This window comes from Danio rerio, chromosome 5 (assembly GCF_049306965.1).
Source record: "Danio rerio strain Tuebingen ecotype United States chromosome 5, GRCz12tu, whole genome shotgun sequence".
Classification (NCBI taxonomy): Eukaryota; Metazoa; Chordata; class Actinopteri; order Cypriniformes; family Danionidae; genus Danio; species Danio rerio.
In genome coordinates, this window is record NC_133180.1 from 42,596,048 (window position 1) to 42,615,001 (window position 18,954).

Sequence of the window (18,954 nt, forward strand, 5' to 3'; positions counted from 1 at the left end):
ATTTAACAATTATTGAAAATTTTAATAAAAAAATATAAATAATAGCCTAACTTGTGAACTTCTCGTCAACAACCGCTCTCAGGCTGTTGATTACCCCCACGTGACCGTATCCTAGCAACGGGATGCGTGGGTAGTTACACCGGATAAATAAACGACAACTTCATCGTTTCTTCTGTGCGAGACATTTGTGTTTGTACGATTAAAAGTATGGTTAACGTTATATTTGTGTTTACGAATTACTCAATTAAGACTTTTTTAAACAAATCTTTGGCATAACTTAGGGGTGTTTCGACGCCACGGAGACAGGACTGTCGCAAAAAGAGACTGGCTTTTGCTTTTACAACTCATAATGTCAACGGAAAACGGAAAGTCTTCAGAAGCTGAAGACACAGGGGAGCCGAAAAGCACAGAAAATAATCAGATAAAGAAAGAATCACACGATGGAGATGAAGCAACAGGAGAGGTTGAAAAAAGAAGTGATCTACCCAGTCAACAAGAGGATACTGCTGATTCACAAATTTACACAGCCACATCATTGCCTGCCATTCCCAAAGAGACCAACAAAACTCACCCACTGGTAATGCAATAATCTGTAACTTTATCATAATTACTTGCATTAATTAGCCCAAATAACTAATATGCATCGTTATTTCCATATTATACTCAAAAACTACAAATATTTGAGATATCACGACATACGTTGCTCAGTAGATTAGAATATGTTAAAAATATAAATGTGTTCCTAAAGTTAGAAGCATTGTTCACAAATGAATTTACATGACATTTACATGGTCATTCGGTATTGTGGGTGTTTAAAACTAATCATGACATACTATAATGGTTTCAAAATAATATCTAAAGAAAAAAAATAGGAAGAATCAATAAATTATGAATAATTGAATGACAATGTGGGAATCATTTGTAATGAATAAAAAAACATTTTAAAATATATAAAATTACTCTGATTACAAGTGCTTAATTTTTGGAATCTGATTATATCCAGATTAACTTTACATGTAATCAATTCTTACCCAGCAACAGTGACAACACATCACATTCTATGCACAAAAGTGTTATAATATAATTATAGGTTTCTTAAGGAGCTTGCTAAAGAAAGAAAAGTCTTGTAAATTAGCATTTTCAAACTGTCAAAAGGTAAATAAGTCACTTAAATTTTTAGACCTACTATTTAACTTAATCTGCAATGTGAAAGTAAGCTATTTTCTGATGTTGTTTCTGAACTTTTAGTTTATTGGCTTTGAGGGAAATGACTAGGAATAACAAACGGCAGTAAACATTCAAACTACTTGCTCTTCAATCAAGTGCATTTATGACTGTACATAAAAATATAAATAACATAATAAGAAAATATCAGCTTGAACATCAAGAGCTGTTTTTATGGTCAAAAAACAATGTAAGTAAATAAAAAAAATGTCTAAATAGTTCCAATGGCTGAACCCGCACTTATATAGTCAATACTCTAGTTTCTTTTTTCGACCTGTATCTAAAACTTAGTCCATCACACTTCCAGGTCCTTGAATGGGCTTATGGCATCAACTCATCCCTACCTGTTTTCAGCCTGCAGGATGAAGACAGGCTTGTCATCATCTATGCTTGTGCTCATGTTGCTGTCATTTATGATCACACTTCTAAATCACAGTACCTGTTACAAGTAAGAGACTTGTATTGTTTCAAACTTAAATGACTTACAAAATTAAATGTAAAGCCTAAAATGGTATTGTAAACATGCTGATTTTGTGCTGCTTGGTGTCTGCAGGGCCACTGCAGTCCAATCACCTGTCTGTGTACAAGTGAAGACAGACGTTGGATTGTTACTGCGGACATGGGTCAAGAGAGTCTTGTTATCATATGGGATGCTTATACAGGGTAAATCTGACCCTTTATTCTATTCCTATTGCTTTTGTAAATCCCCCCTTACAACTGACTGTAAAGACTTGATTATCATGCTTATGCATTGGGCAAAACAGATCTTTTTCACATTTAAGTGAAATGGATTTATCAAAAAAAAAAAAAAAAAAAGAAGAAGAAGAAGTACTGAACTTTTCGGTTGTTGTTTGGAAGAAAGCCAGTCAACTTTATATGTGCTTGTTGTAAACTTAGAGAAATGGGTAGAGTTTAGGCAGACTAAATGAATCGAAATGTCAGAAATAGCATATGAACTGTTCACAGTAAGTTACATTTACCAGCATTTGATACATTGGTTCACCTGTTCATTAACATAAATAATTTGAAATTTGAAAGTGGCCTGGATGTTGGTACTAGACGGACAGGCCAAAGTATTTCAGAAAGTGCTGGTATCTACAGGGGTTTTCACACATAACCTAGATCTACATATTTTGCAGGGGATGGTCAAAAAAAAGAAAAGAAAGTGCCTTGTTGATGTTTGAGGTGAAAGTAGAATCTTCAGACTGGTTTGAGCTTATAGAGAAGCAACAGCAACTAAGACAGCCTCTTGTTACTAAAAGAAGAGCCTTTCTGAATACACAAAATGTCAAAGCTTGAATCAGATGGACTACAACAGCAGAAGAGCACACACTCTTGTCAACCAAGAACAGAAAACTGAGGCTACAGGTGGTTTCACAAAAACTAGAAAAAAGATTGATAAAAGATTACCTTAACAGCCTCGATAAATGTTGTGACATTCATATTTTCAGAAATTGGCATAAACAATATGACCATGCATTGGATCAGCTGTACGGCTGCTGTTGGAGCAATGATGTGAGAAAAACCTTTCTACCACATCCATTGCTGTTGACCATGTCTATTTCTTTATGACCATAGTGTGAGGGCTACTTCCAGCAGGAAAAAACAAAACTCCAATCATGTCTGGTTTCTTGAACATGACATTGAGCCCATTACACTAAAATCTTCTCTACATTCTTCAGATCACAGTACAATAGGGCACCTTTGTAATGGGAAATTTGCCTTATGGATGAGCAGTCAACAATGGTGCGGCAATTGTGTGATACTAATGTTTATATAGATAGCAAAAGCTCTGAGTAATGCATCCTAAAACTTCATGAAATGATGAATTTAGGCAGTTTAAGTGTACATAACAAACATTTACAATGTATAGGGTGAAAAATAATTTTATTGCATCTTGTAGGATTCCTGTCAAGACATTGTTTGATTGTCATCCAGAGGGTGGAGTTGCTGCCTTAGCACTGTCAAAAGATTCAAAATATCTAGTGACTGTTGGTGCTGGACTAGTACAGGTCTGCTTGGCTTCTATATCATATTTTTACATACCCTGTAGACAAATAAAATATAAATGTTCTTAAAAGATTAGTTCATTATAAAAACTGTTGTTAATTACTCACTCTCATGTTGTTCCAATCCCCTCAGAACTTCGTTCATCTTTAGGACACAAATTCAGATATTTTAAATGAAATCTGAAAACTCACCCTCCATATGCAGCAGTGGTTCCTAGATGTTCAAAAAGGAACCAAAAACATACATTACATGACTAAAAACATGGTTAAAACCTTCCTTGTGACTTCAGTAGTTCAACTGTAATCATACAAAGTCACCTTTGAGTGGTAGTAAAATTGTAAAATCTACTTTGTTTGCCTATATATCTTGTCTCCCACATCAGGTCAGGATGTGCATTTACTATGGACAGTACAATGTATTGCCATTAATGTCAGCAGCGCAAAATTTAAGCAACATGTTGCCTGAAGTAAACGGCACCCTAATCTGACGAGGAAAGCAATGACGAACAAAGTGGTTTTTGCAGTTTATATGACACACAAAAGAGTTCTTGGAGTTACTTATGATTACAGTTGAACCACTAAAGTTACATGGAAGATTTTGATAAGGATTTTAGTTTCTTTTCTGGACTTTGAATTCCACAGGACCGTTGCTGTCTATGGAGAATGAGATAGATAGAATGAGATCCACAGGACCGTTGCTGTCTATGGAGAATGAGATAGATGGAATGAGATCAGTTTCTAAAAAATAACTTAATTTGTGTTACGAAGATAAATGAAGAACTAAAGGGCTTGGAATTATGAGGATGAGTAATTAATAACATAATATATTTTTTAATCACATTAAAGATATATAGTCACAGATTAATATAACTGGCAACAAATAAACTTTTTTTCTATGTCAGCGAGTGTGTATTTGGAACTGGACGGATGAAAGCGAAGAGCCAGCATGTCAAGTTGACCTCAGCCCAAAATATGGTTGCCAGGTATGCTGTAAAAGTATGAATACTGGTTATCAATCAACATTTGATGTATCCATCATCAAATAAACTCTCAATGTTTTCCCAGAAACAAATACTTTTCAATCCCTCTGACAGCACACAGCTGGTCAGCAACAGCAGCTCTCAGGTTCTCTTCTACAACTGGGTATGGATTATTTATCTCTTTGTCTTACTGATTTACAGTTGTAGTTGTATTTGCTTATAGCAAGGAATTCTGTTGCTCAGGAAAGGGGACATCTGGAATACTCAGCACCTGAAATTACTGATAAGGTTGGCAGAAGAATCTTTTTTCAGGATTAACTTTTTGTGTTGCTGCAATGAATGAAAGTATTCTGCTCTGCTTTTGGCATGACTTCTTGCAAATCTCTCTTCATCTAGACCTTCAATGCAGTGATAGGTTCCCTGAGCCAGTCCGTCTTCCACTACGATGGCGTGCAGGCTTTTACAGCCACCTCAAATGGGAATATAATTCTCTGGGACAAGCAAACGGAGTCTGTCTCTCGTCAGCCCATAGTGAGGAACGCCATAAAACTAGTTTCTATGCAGAAGGAAGCGATCGCTGTATTGACTCTGATTGACAGGTATATGTAAAACATAGATACAGTATATAGTGTGGTGTGCATGAAGATGCATCAGATTAGTCCTAATACTTTGTTTTCTGTCAAGTTTTATAGTAACAGGTGATGTGAACGGACACATCAAATTCTACGATGGAAATCTCAAGCTTATCAACTTGTACAATGAGTTTAACGTAGATCCCATCAGATCCATCTCCTTTTCTAAAGAAAGACCCTCCAATAACAGCCTGGAATACCCAAAAGACTGCACGCTAGATGCGAAGCCATTTGTCATGAGGTGAGACCGTGAGTGACTCTTAAAGATCTTAGATATATTATGACAAATTTGTCATATGAAAATAATATTTAAAAAAGCGAAAAATTTTATGCAGTTAAGACTGTTTACAAATTATTGTTTTAATATTTTAGACAGAGACATTCCTTCACTGAATTTAGTTTGCCTAAATATGCTTCCTTAATGTTCTTGAGACATACCACAGGAGAAAGTGTGAAATACATTTCAAGCCATCTGTTAAAAGCTAAACTACTAACAGGAGTGCAGTACATAGACTGGATGTACTCATCCATATAACAAAGTACATCTATACATTAATCTTAGTCAGAGTGGGATTGCTTAAAGAGATTTTCAGCAATAAATGAAACCTCTATTGTAATTTACTCAGCCTCGTGTTATTCCAAACCTCTATGACTTTCAATTGGCGAATACAAAAAGTATATTTTGAAGAATGTTGGTAACCACCAGTTTTAGCGAACTTTGACCAGCATTTGTTAAGAAAGAAAAAATACATGGATTACTCTAAAAAACAGAAACAGTAAGAACTTATTTTGTGTTCTATAGAATAAAGTATACTAATTTGGAATGAGGGTGATAAAATAATTTCGTTTTAAAGTATTTCTCTTACGCATTTCCATCTTTTATGTCACCATTTTCATACTTTCTTCAGGCTGGGATATAGAGGCATCATTATTCAACTCTACAGTGTAATAAACTCTTTCTCTCCTTCTATTTACAGAAATTTTGTCCTCTCTACAATTCATGCAACTGTAGTACATGTAAACACACAGACAAATGTTCCAAAGAGCCTTCTGCGGGAACATGCAGAACCTCTGGAAGCAGTTGCCTGCCATCCTAAACAACCATTGGTAGCTATGGGCAGCCACAGCGGCACCATTAAGGTATGGGATTATCAGCATAAAGAGGCCGTCTGCAGCAGAGTTTTCCTGTCCCACAAACAGATCCAGTGCATTGCCTATGATCCACAAGGTGAACGTTTCATTGTTGTATTACCATATTTTACGGGTCATTTGTTTGCTGTCAATTTACCCACCCTCAGCCCATCCAAGATGTAGTTGACTTTTTTTAATCAGTGCAACAATAAATTAGACTTTTAGCTAAAACTGTTGGTGATTTATAACTTGCAAGTCCATTAACTTAAAAAAAAACATCAGCAGGCAAAATGAAATTATAGAGTTCTTATTAAATGAGATGATTGGTCTGTGTGAGTATTATGTAAAGGGATGCTGACAACAGAGGTGCGGATCCAAATCCAGGGTTTATTAGGAGAATGGTCAGGCAAGCAGCAGTCAACACAGAAACAAACAGACGTATATGGGCAATCCAGAGTCATGGTCAATACACAAGTGAATGGTCAGTAGAAGCAGTCAGCAGACAATGTAAACAAACAAACAAGGCGAGGTCAAAACACGGCAAATTAAGTCAAGAGAAATGCGCTGTAATGTTCACAGTAACAGATGAACAAGACTCAGCATCTAGTGTGTATGTGTTTGTGCTGCTTTTAAAGTCCATGTAATCAGTTTAGAACAGCTTCAGCTGTGTGTTAGCAATCAGTGGAAAAACGGAACAGGTGTGAGTGTGTGTGCATGACAGGATTTATAGTCCATATGGTGACAGATTTGTAGTCCTAAGTGAAAGGGAATGATTCCTAGCGATCTTCAGGCCTGGTTCATTGCTGGTGATTGTGACAATAAGAAACTGAACATTATTAAGAGCATGGGCAGTAGTTTAGTTTTGTCTGTGTTTTTGATGCTTAAAGTGTCGATGTTGCCCTTCATTTTTATGAATCACCAATTTTTAAATAAAAAACATCTTTAACTTTTTTTTGAAGAGAAAAAGTCACCTGTATCTTGGAGGATCTTTTTTTGCTCAACTGTCTATCATTTCATGTTCCGATTAAAAACATGTTTTTCACTAGTAAATATTTAAAGATGCATGTTTGTGAATTTATCCTGATCTAGGTTTTTACCTGGCAGTTGGTTTTGCCAGTGGGGCTTTGCAGATTGTTGATGCCTGTACACTTCACAATGATGGTAAAGAATGTTTGCAGTTCACTCAAGACAGCATTACCCATCTAACCTTCTCTCAGGACTCACACTACCTGGCTGCTGCGGTTAGTGGAAGTTGCTTTTTTATTTAGGTAATTTGTACAGCACATTTCAGATTAAATATTTTGTGAACTGGTAACATTATGAAATTATTTAAAATGTATTAACTCAAATGTGACAGTTTGGGGTGACAAGTTTATAAGTAAGTCATTGATTAAAAATAACAAACAAATAACCAATGTAAATCTAGTGGGTGTGCGTCCTGAACGAGTTACTGGACTTTTAGGTCTCTTGGATACGAAATAAAAAAAGACAATCAATGTAAGTGTGGATCAGAAAAATCTGGACAAAGTGTTATATATGTATTTGTTTTAAACACATGCACATGAAATACACACATTTGAACATACACATCTTGAAAATGCACTTCTTTGAAAAACAAATGTCATTTTCTTTGTTCTTAAATTGATGAACTGTTTAAAGATATTTTTATATATTTTGTGGACACATGAAGATAGAATAAAATGCTTTTTTTGTTTAAATGCAGAGGCTTGTCTCTTTATTAAAATATAATATATGGTCATATATTCATAGTAGTAAGCATTTATAGGGGCCTCAAATTTACTGAAAATCATCAAAAAATCTAAAACTTTTGAATAAAACACTGAAAAGATTTAATAAAAAAAATTGAGAACAACAGCAGAGTTGTTGATTTAAGTAGCTTTTAAAAAAAAAAAAACATTTTTACTTTTTTTAATTATCTTATTCCAGGACACGGGAAAAGCTGTGACGTTGCTCTGTTTATGTAAAGAGGGGACTCAGGAGATATGGAAGTACCAGGGCAGACACCACTCACATTATAAACCCATCCAGGACCTGCTTTTTGGAGTAGATTTAGATAGCAATCAGCCGCGACTGCTCTCTCTTGGCATGGATCGCAGGCTGGTGAGTACATGTGTTTCTATATTATTCATTTACATTTATTCATTTAGCAGATACTTTTATCCAAAGTGACTTACACATGAGGATAAAAGGAGCACTTCAAATCATCAGAGAGCAGCAATATATAGATGCCATGACTAAGTCTAGAAGTCTGTTTTTCTTTTTCGATTAATGGTCTCTATCTTGTCTGTTCTTAACAGGTGGAGTATGATCTGCAGAGCAGTGGTGAAAACGAGCTGTTGATTTTGAGTTGCGATCGGATCGAGCAGAGCGCTGTACCCACATGCATGGCGTGGTATCCTCATCTAACACCTGAAAATTTCCTTCTTACAGCCTCCAATCTCTATAAGATGAAGCTCTTCAATGCGACCTCCAAAATGTGCAGGTTTGTAGTTTACAACAGTATTGGTGATTTAATTATTGGAGATATTCAAATAAACCAAAAGCCAAAAAGTTCTCATTAAATGTGATTTTTATAGAAAGAAACATTTAAAGAAATTGTTACACAAGCCTAAAATTGGATAATAGAATGGGATTTCAAGGACATTTTATTAATATGGCCTCCTTTTGATGCAAAAGGGTAATAAGTTAATTCCCTTAAGATAAGCATCTCTGTTATGACTATGGACAAAGGAACTGAAGATTCATCTAAAGTGTGTTTGTCTTCTCCCATAAAAGAGGGGAAATGACTTCACTGGTAGGGATGACTTACTGTTTACGCAAAGATCAGTGGATTTCCACATATCCGGAAGACCATTTATGGTGTTTACGTACAGTTGTAATATTTATTATCCAATTATGTGTCACTTTGAACTATCCTTTGAAGGCAGCCTTGTGCTCAACTAATACAACTCAAGAACCCAAACTAAATGATGTACCATACAGCAGTTGACCATTCACAAGTGTTTGTACAGTTCAACGAGCACAACTGAATGTTTAGGGATTTTTTTCCCCCACTTCTTTATGCTGTTTAAGGGATACTCCACCCAAATATACATTTCTCTTTAAATACTCTTATGCCAATGCAGATGTATATGACTTTAACACAATACATACAAATGTTTTCAGAAAAATAATCTAGTAATAACAATGATGAAAATCTTATTCTTAAATGTTGAAATAAACTACTGTGACAATCTACTGCACAGAAAAACACTTTCCGCGCCCTCTTATGGCTCTCCAGTGAAAAAGATGCTCATCCTACCTGCATCCAAAGATGGCGACTCTAATTCCCGCTACATGGCATATATAACAGAAGATAAGGTATAACGTTTTCCAGGTCTTATTAACAAACGGTCACTTTCATAATTACTCTTCTGTTTTAAACTTATATAAACTGAACTACAGTCTTAGTACTGATCACTTTGTGTTACCCTTAGTTATTGTGCAACATTTACTCCAATTTAATGATTTGAGTTTCTCTTTTCACTTCTGGTTTCTCTCCTTGTAGGTTGGCATTCAGATTCTGCCTCTGGATGGAAACCCTCACAAGTCCTTTGTAATGATCTGTCACTCAACAGGTGTCTCCACTCTTGCCTGCTCATATGATGGTAGATATGTTTTCACTGCTGGAGGACAAGACTGCACTGTCTTTTCTTGGGAGCTCAATTTACTGTGAGTTTGGATAGCATGTGTCTCATGCAAAAAAAAAAAAAAACTCAATTAAGCACTGAAATCAAGTAACCACTATAACAAATATTGTGCATGAATTTAAACTGGGTCATTTTGACACCTACGTATTTAAATTGAACTACATGTAGCTATGTCTTTTTTCCCCAATTATTCATGCAGATCATTGGAGGCATCTGCTGCTCTAGGAGGAAAAGGCATGAAGCCTTTCTATGATCTTCTGGAGGGAGGAAGAGATGGTCTGCTATTTAAGGTATGAACTCCCAAACTGTAATGTTTTCTTTTATCTCATTGTCAATTTGTACATACAGATTTTTGACAGTAGTATATGAAGTGAAGGTGTTTTACCTGTACTTAAAAATTGGTCCACTGCATTTGACCTACAATACAAGTGAGAGGTGATCACACACGCAAAATCCAACCATGTAAGCACAGAATTGGACAATGGGCAGACATTGTTTCTTCAATTATGGTTAGGTGCCTTGCGTAATGGCAGCTCAGCTTGACATAAAAGGCTTACTCCCTCACCTATAATTTTTGCTGGTATTAGAAATCAAACTTGTAACTAACACAAATATAATATATAATATACACAGTAAAAACTTCAGAGTAAAATTTACTCAGTTCAGAGAACATTTGGTCCCTCTCTAAATTGAGCAAAATTTACTCAGCAGCAGAGTTAAAGTTAATGAGACAATGATGGGGTTATTTAAGTGATGATTGAGCACTGATGATGAACACCTGCTGTTAATAAGCAGAAACAGAAGAGAAACACAAAACTACATCTACCTTCAGTCACAGCCGTAGATCAAATAAACTGAAATAAAACACATTAAATCTCTCAAAGTCTCAGCAAAGGATCATTAAGTAACTCCACAAACAGCAGCTTTACTTATTAACAACCTGTTTGGCCTTATTTCTGCCACACTCTATAAAATTCCATATAGTAATAATATAAAGAATTAATTTTTTTTTTTACAACATTAAAAAAAAAAAAAAAAAAAAAAACACTTTTTGTGTTTAACTGTCACCGTTGAGGAGAACAGTAGCTGCTTTACTTGGACTCTGACTCGATTTCTGCTGTTAGTTTTTCTTTGTTTGCCAAATAGTGTATTGTGGCAAATATTGTATAAAGAGAGCAGTTGTGCTCTGGATAATTGACTCTGTGGTGGGTTAGTCATTGGTCAAATCAGTAAAATTGTTTTTGACTTATTAAGTTTAAATAATGTTGTATCACAAAAGAGCACTGTATTAAGAAAATGGAGCTCACCAATACCATTATCAGATCACATTGAACATCTGAAAGACTCAAAACCCACAGACATAAAGAATCAGCGTATGCTTCTCAACTATGGTGAGTTTTATTTTCCTACAGTGCATGCTAGGAACTATGGATGAATGTCGTATTATTGTCTTAACATGCACAGCACCCAAAAAAAAATCTCTAACCACTGTTGAGATAGATACGCTGATTATTGATGTCTGTGTCTCTAAAGTGATTCAGATGCTTAATGTATTTTATTATAACACCACAGTTGAGATCCATTCTCTTGAAAAACACTGAACTTTGTTTCCTATATGATAATCCATCATTTAATCATAATATCTTGTACAGTTACTGTTATCAAGAGTAAGAATACACACAGGATCAATCTACTTGATCACATGTGCTCTTTTTATACTTGTTATTGCAAGTAAAGAAAATTAACATTAGAAATTGAGTCCAAGTAAATCAACCACTTTTCTCCATGATGGTGACATCAGGCGAAAAAAAAAAACTTTTTTTTTGTAATATGTAAATAACTAAAACGGTTAATTCTCAATAAATCTCATGTGGAATTTTGTGAACATCTGACAGAAATAAAGTCAATCAGGTAACCAATGAGCGAAGCTGCTGCTGCTTCTCTTATGTTTCTGCTTATTAACAGCAGGTGTTCATCATCAGTGCTCAATCAACACCTAATTAACCCCATCATTGTCTCATTAACTTTAACTCTGCTGCTGAGTAAATTTTGCTCAATTTAGAGAGGGACCAAATGTTATCTGAACTGAGTAAATTTTACTCTGAAGATTTTACTGTGTACCTGTGTCACAGGTAGGCTCACTCAGAAACACTCCGATCACACAGGAATTATCAAAAACAAACAAACAAACAAAATAAACCTACTGGCACATCAACTCACAGGCAGTACAAAAAGATGTAACAATACAAAACCAGACAAAGAACTAAACAAACTCAGCGGTATAAATTCACAGGACTGATTGAACTGAATACATACAGGGTGTGGCACAGGTGGAACTAATGAACATTAACCAATGGCGGGCAAACAGAACAAAGGAATCACATGACACAAACAGAAGCACATGGAACACAACACATGGGGAATCACATGACAGGAACATCTACATCAGGTGTGTCCAAACTCGGTCCTGGAGGGCCGGTGTCCTGCAAGTTTTAGTTACAACCCCAATTAAACACACCTGAACCAGCTAATCAAGCTCTTTCTAGGTATACTAGAAACTTTCAGGCAGGTGTGTTGAAGCAAGTTGGAGCTAAACTATGCAGGATACCGGCCCTCCAGGACCGAGTTTTGACACCCCGATCTACATGAACACAACACAGACACACCAGAATTGTGACACACCATAACATTTAAATAGTGCATTAAATAATTCAATTGTAACTTAATATGTACAACAACACAATTATTTAAACAAAATTCCATAAAAATCAATGTGAAGTGCCAATGTGGGTATTTTGGGAGTGTCAATTTATGATGACTTTTTTTTTGTTTTTCCTGAATGGCCGTGCTTACTTAGAAATGACTAAAACTATAGATCTGTAAAAGCGTTCCCTGTATTTAAGTGAAATTAATAATTTATTGTAATATTTTACAGTTTTAATTTTGTACTGTGTCGTTTTACAATGCTCCTTTAACTAGGTCCAAATTTGTGCATTTGTTAAATAGTAAATATTTGTTCTTTAGGAGATGGAGGAATATTTTTACTACTTTCAGCTACTGGACCAAAACCTTGACTCTATGGAAACCCGGCTTGTGTCCACACGCATCCCTCTTGCTGATGTGCCCTTCTTAATGCGAGCCCTTGGCTTCTATCCCACAGAGCAAGAGGTACATGCACTGTTGCAGTCACCAGTTGACTCTACAATACAGATCTGTCATCAACAGGTGGACTAGCACTCAATATTTTGTCAACCCACTTTTTGTTTTGTTGAAGCTGGAAGACATGCAAAATGAGGTGAAGTTCAGCCGCTATGCTGAAACCAGAAATTATGTGACAGACATCGATCTGGAGGAGTTCATTAGGCTGTATGTCAACCACAGACCTGCCTCTGGCATTTCCAGGCAGGAGCTGTACAATGCCTTCCAGGTGCTTGGAAAGCCAGACGAGGAGGGCAGGTATAATATTGACAGGGATGAACTGCTTGAGCTACTGCAGGCTAGAGGTAAGTTTTTTATTTTTAAAGATTGTAATTAACAGAGAAAGATTTTGGTTACTGCATTTAAGAGGCTGTGAATTTGGTTATAATATACACTTATATACACTACCTGACAAAAGTCTTGTCGTTGATCCCAGTTGTAAATGCAACAAATAATAACTTGAATTCTAGTTGATCATTTGGAAAAATTGTTTATTTTGGTAGTGGTAGATTTTTTTGTTGAATAATCTGTTGAACTGCATCCCAATCATCAAAATACAACAGAAGACGTATTGGAATGGTTTGGAATCATGGACCCAGAGTTCTAACAAATATCAGTCAAGTTTGGTGAAGGAAAAATTATGGTTTGGGATTACATTCAGTATGAGGGTGTAGGGTCCACCCAGTTGGTCCAATGACGGTATCCAATGGTGGATGAAGGTTCACTGCATGTTCGGTCTTTCCAGTGCACAATGTTGATTTATTTTAAACTTAACTCATATCTGACTCCAATTTTAGTATGAGGTGGTTTAGAATATTAATATATTTATCCTCTTTTTATCTGACTCCAATTATAAAACATTGATAAAGTTATTTTGTTTCCTTTCACATTATTTTAGATTATGATTGAATATTCTTTCGATTTGTTATTATACCTTATTCTCATTTATTTACATTCCTATAGCATACCGAGTCTTGCACCGACAAGGTATACAATCTCTTAATACAAGCTTGTCAGTCTTGGTCATTAAACAGAGGCGATTACCACTCTCCTAAAGTGGCAGAACCCTACTTACTCAATTTAGGAGATTTTTTATGTGGTCCCCATAGATCTGTTATCTACTTAATCAAGACAAAGTATTTAATAATAATCGCACAGGATTATAAGTTTGTAGATGAAGGCCTAAATACCCACATTTAGATTAGTTTCAACAATATTTTGTTGTTTTAAATAGAAAACCCATAGTTGGCCTTTTACAGTCTAAGTATACTTGAATTAATGCCAATGTGTTAGTCGGATCTCTAACAACATCGTATAGCGTGCCACGCTGCTCCGTCTAACATGTTTTAGTCCGTTACTAACCTGTACAGGGGCTTGTAGTGCTATGGACAACAACATTTACCAGTGATAATAACACGAGGTTTGAATAATTCAAAACATAACAATTTATTAGTCAGGTAAATGTATTATGCTAATTCAATCAGTCAATTCATAAACGATCAATATAAGACATCAAATTATCAAAGACAAATCCAAGATGAAAAAATGCATACCTGACTTCAAAATATACATAACATGGAGCGTATGCTCCATGTTACGGGCTGATCTGGGTAAGCAGAATTGCGCCGAGCATTTCTCAAACCTTACCTTAAATAATCCAAAAATCCCTTCAAGGAAAGGTGTGTGTGTGTAACAAAAGGCATTTGCATTTAGTGCTGCCTGTGGGAAAGTCACACCCTTCACAGTGGTTCAAAAGATGCCTGAAATTTTATATTTATTGTTTTGATTATGTCTATTTCTGAGAGAATGAGACCATTGTAGCAGTTGCACTAAGACATTTCAAATGATATCAAACATGATAGATAAAATCACTTGGGTTAATTTAAAACATTCAGACATTGAAATTACCATATGCGTGAGGTGGGGTGGTTGAAGTCGAGTTTCAGCGGGTTCAAATGTAAATGTAGCGGGAACTAGTTCTTTCCCGCATTCCCACCTGCTGGGTTGTGAAGCCAGTTGTCTCCGTTTTCAGCTCATGTTTGAATTGTCAAAGACATCAAAGTATTTGTAATATCTCAATTCTTACAAGGGCATGCAAGAGATCTGCAGAGCGGATGACACATTAACAGCCTGAGGTATCAAAGACATTTGTGCTGCCCATTACATTACACTCCACAGAAGAGCACAAATTCTTCAGCAGGATAGCATTCTCTCTCATATTTTAGCCTCCACATCACAATTCCTAAAAGCAAAGAAAGTCAAGTTGCTCAAGGATTGGCCAACCCAATCACGAGACATGAACATTATTGAGCATATCTGGGGTAAGATGGAGGAGGAGGGATTGAAGATGAATCCAAATAATCTCGATGAATTCTGGGAGACCTGCAAGAACGCTTTCTTTGTCATTCCAGGTGACTTTATTAATAAGTTGTTTGAGTCATTGCACAGATGTATGAAAGGAGTCCTCCAAGCTCATGGGAGTCATACACAATATTAATTCTTTTTCCACTGCACCATAACTGTATATTCTATTCTGTACATTATTTCTGTTAATTGACAAGACTTTTGTCTAATCAAAGTCAGAACTTACTGTCCTAATTAAATAATTAAAAATCAAGGCATAATCATATCATAGGCGTCAAGACTTTTGTCAGGTAGTGCAAGTCTCAAAGGACAAGCATGACAACAGTGTTTCTTATGGCATTTCCAATGTTACCCTTCGGGGTTTCGTGATGATGCCATAGATGAAGCAATTTCATTAGAAAGTTCTTAGAAAACACTTTTTCTTAATATAAAGAACATTTAAGAGTGTACGCAATGCATGTCACAAATGTATAAATGCTACAATATACTCAGTAAGAAAGTATAAGTAAGCTAAATCAGGAGTTTTTGATTTAAAAATGTTGTTAGTTCTTCTTCCCCCCATAGATAAAAAAAAACCAATTGATTAATATTACTTATTTTAATTTCAGGCGAACATATGACTGAAGATGACTTGGCTGAATGCTTTACGACCCTTTTAGGTGTTACTCCAGATGGAGGCAATTACACAGGTAGGGAGACCCCCTGTAAGCCACCATACTCAGGGACAAATTTGGGTAGATGTAGAATTGAGTAGATTCCGAAATTCTCCTTAAGATAACAAGAGCATACAACAAAAAGTGTGTAGTACTACGCTGTGTAGCATTACTGAAAAACCATGATAATAACGTTTTTCTCCACACCGAAATCGGCTGACAGTGATTTGTTTTTTGAATTATTAAAATACGGGTGTCTGAGCATCATGAGCACAGACACTGTGATGTAAGAAAGTTACTTCTTGACAGTTTGCGTGAATTAATGTTTGTTTTGGATTAAAAAAAATGTTTTTCCAAATTATTTCACATCTGTAGTACAAATACATAGTTTTCTTTCATAATTACACTTTATAAATAATTTTTTTAACCCCAAACTGATGAGCAAACACATTCAGACTTTCAGTTACATCACCAATGTTACAGAATAACAAAGTTGTAATAATCATTGTGACACAGTGTTATAAATTAGTACTATAAAATAATATTTGTTCTATTGCAACATAAAGGCACTGTAAGGAATTTTTCTGATCCTGAAACCAAAGAAAATCGTTCTGCTATTTCACAGTTGTTTGAATTTCTTCTCAGTGATCAATGGCTCTGTGTTGCAGCTGATCTGAATACTTGTGAAAATACCACATTTAATAATGTTTTTAATCCTAACTCACCTCAGAACCTCAATTTTTTAAAAATAAATTGTTCTTTAAAATTCCATAGTCGAGTGTTTATTAGTTATGCAAATAAATCCTCGGTTCTCTTTGATTTCTAGTGTATCTTTTTTCTGTTGTATTTGTGCACAAGAGCAGCTTCTAGCCCTTTGTCAGAGATATACAGATCACAGAGTCATGTTTCCCTGACAAGATGTGCATGAGAATTGCAGCTTTTGCTTAATTAATCATAATCTAGTTTTCATTTCAGATAATCTCACAGCCCTATTTATTATCATGGCAGTATGGAGCAAGTAAAATAGTTCACACTGCCCGATTTTAGCCCTGATTTTCGTTCAATAACAGGTCTTGTATAATTGCTGACAAATGCCTGAAATCGGTTTTCATGAGCGACATCACAAAGCACAATTTACTAAAAACGCAATCTGAGAGTATCGCCGACGAGACACTGATGGCTGTAAAATATTTGGCATACTAAATATCTGGACTGGTGATTCAAAGTCATGCTGTGTAGAAGAGTTCTGACTAAAAAACAATTAACTGATGACCAACAACTTTTATAATGCCACAGTCTACCACTTTCGTTTCTTTCATTCATGATCATGTGGGAACAGGGCCGGCGCGTCCATAGAGGTGACCTAGGCGGCCGCCGAGGGCGGCAGTATAGAGAGGGCGGCGTCCACGACACCTCCCTTACCACCCGCATCCTCAGTTATGTCCGCGACACCTCCATCAGCACCCGCGTGTCCTCAGTTATATCCGCGCATAGGACAGCAGAATTGAGGTCCGCGACACCTGCGCATCCTCATTTATATCAGCGAATAGGGCGGCAGAATAAAGAGCTCAGTGTCTGCGACACCTCCCTCAGCACCCGCAGGTCCTCAGTTATATCTGCGCATAGTGTGCCACATAAGAGGTCCGCGACACCTCACTTCATTTTCATAACCGGTCACTTTCGTTTTCTCATTGGGGTTGAGGGCGGCGTGATTGTCCTCTGCCTAGAGCGGCAGTTCAGCTTGCTCCGGCCCTGTGTGGGAAGCACCAACATGTTTTATCATGCTAAATGCATTTTAAGGTTCTGTTATAATGCTGCTTTGTGAGCTCTAACAAAACACAAAACATGTTAAACATCTTTGGTGTTTCCCACTACATGTTTTCTATAAAACCAAACCAAGGGTGGTCAAGGGTATTTGACATAATTAGCATGGGAACACAGGACATGGTCCTTGTCACTAAAACTGCTTATTTCTTTGGACTTAAACATTTTTGAAAGCATTACCAGAAAATAATAAAAAATATATAACACTATGAAAAGGCGACACGGTGGCTCAGTGGTTAGCACTTTCACCTCACAGCAAGAAGGTCACTGGTTTGAGTGCCAACTGGGTCAGTCGGCATTTCTGTCTGAAGTTTGCATGGTCTCCCCGTGTGGGCGTGGGTTTCCCCCACAGTCCAAAGACATGCGCTATAGGTGAATTGGGTAAGCTTAATTGTCTTTTGTGTGAGTGTTTCTGAGTTTGTATGGGTGTTTCCCAGTACTGGGTTGCAGCTAGAAGGGATCCGCTGTGTTAAAAATATGCTGGATAAGTTGATGGTTCATTCCGCTGTGGCGACCTCAGATTAATAAAGTGACAAAGCTGAAGAAAATTGAATAAATTAATAAATGAACATGTTCATTTACACGTTCATCTTACATGTTTTGCCTTTACATTGTTGGTTATGTTTTGGGTTAAATCATAGGCAAGTGAATGTGCAAATTAGCGTCTTTGCTAATAATGCACTCACATATATAACCTCTGCAATGTTAAAGACTATTTGGCTAAAATACATTATGATTTTCAAAATGTAGCAATCTTTTGATCTCAACAAACGTTACTCTTTCTCCTTTCAGGGTCTCTGTTGGAAAGTGTGCTTCCAGCTGAAATCACCATGGACGCATTTGCCTCAGATATATTGGGCTTTTCTGTCGCCACCCAGGAGCTCCATCAAGAACACCACGGACAGGAGTCATAATATATTTACATTTCCCTGCTTATGTTCATGCGTTGTCAATAAGTAATGTATTTTAAAACAGATGGACTGTTATTGTGTGGTTAGCGAGCTGTTGTGTTATATGTTTGCGTTCAATTCTTTCGCATAGAGATAAAATCATACGAAAATAAAACATGTCGTTTGTCAACATGCTGTCGATTGAAGTCTCCATTTTTTCCAGATACATTTATAAAACGTGTGTTGATGTCGTGGTGCTGGTTTCGATTCGCTCGTCTAGCTCAGCAATCTGATAAAATATCGTTTTCTTTGCTCTGTTCGCCAACAAAGGAGCGAAAC

At 36.3% G+C, this 18,954-nt stretch overlaps 1 protein-coding gene across 2 annotated transcripts; it reads left to right on the forward strand.

The window, feature by feature from the left end:
* The first annotated feature begins 126 nt into the window (after positions 1-126).
* On the forward strand, positions 127-18,810 carry cfap251 (cilia and flagella associated protein 251). Of its 2 annotated transcripts, XM_068221476.2 has the most exons (21): positions 127-205; positions 282-577; positions 1,532-1,672; positions 1,778-1,887; positions 3,128-3,236; positions 4,136-4,216; positions 4,299-4,376; positions 4,457-4,501; positions 4,610-4,812; positions 4,898-5,086; positions 5,823-6,073; positions 7,066-7,217; positions 7,924-8,097; positions 8,295-8,479; positions 9,243-9,357; positions 9,545-9,708; positions 9,886-9,976; positions 12,711-12,854; positions 12,961-13,189; positions 15,857-15,937; positions 18,518-18,810. In XM_068221476.2, the coding sequence occupies exons 2-21, from the start codon at positions 350-352 to the stop codon at positions 18,637-18,639; spliced, it is 2,892 nt and encodes a 963-aa protein (XP_068077577.2). In that variant the 5' UTR covers positions 127-205; positions 282-349; the 3' UTR covers positions 18,640-18,810. The 2 variants fall into 2 exon arrangements, with proteins under 2 accessions (XP_068077577.2, XP_021332247.2); XM_021476572.3 differs by having other exon boundaries at positions 127-577.
* The last annotated feature ends 144 nt before the right edge of the window (positions 18,811-18,954 follow it).

Coding starts and splice junctions, on each gene's coding strand:
- cfap251 (XM_021476572.3), top strand. CDS start 350: ATGTCAACGGAAAACGGAAAGTCTTCAGAAGCTGAAGACACAGGGGAG. Junction 578..1,531: donor CCAACAAAACTCACCCACTG/GTAATGCAATAA, acceptor TCACACTTCCAG/GTCCTTGAATGGGCTTATGG. Junction 4,217..4,298: donor GCCCAAAATATGGTTGCCAG/GTATGCTGTAAA, acceptor ATGTTTTCCCAG/AAACAAATACTTTTCAATCC.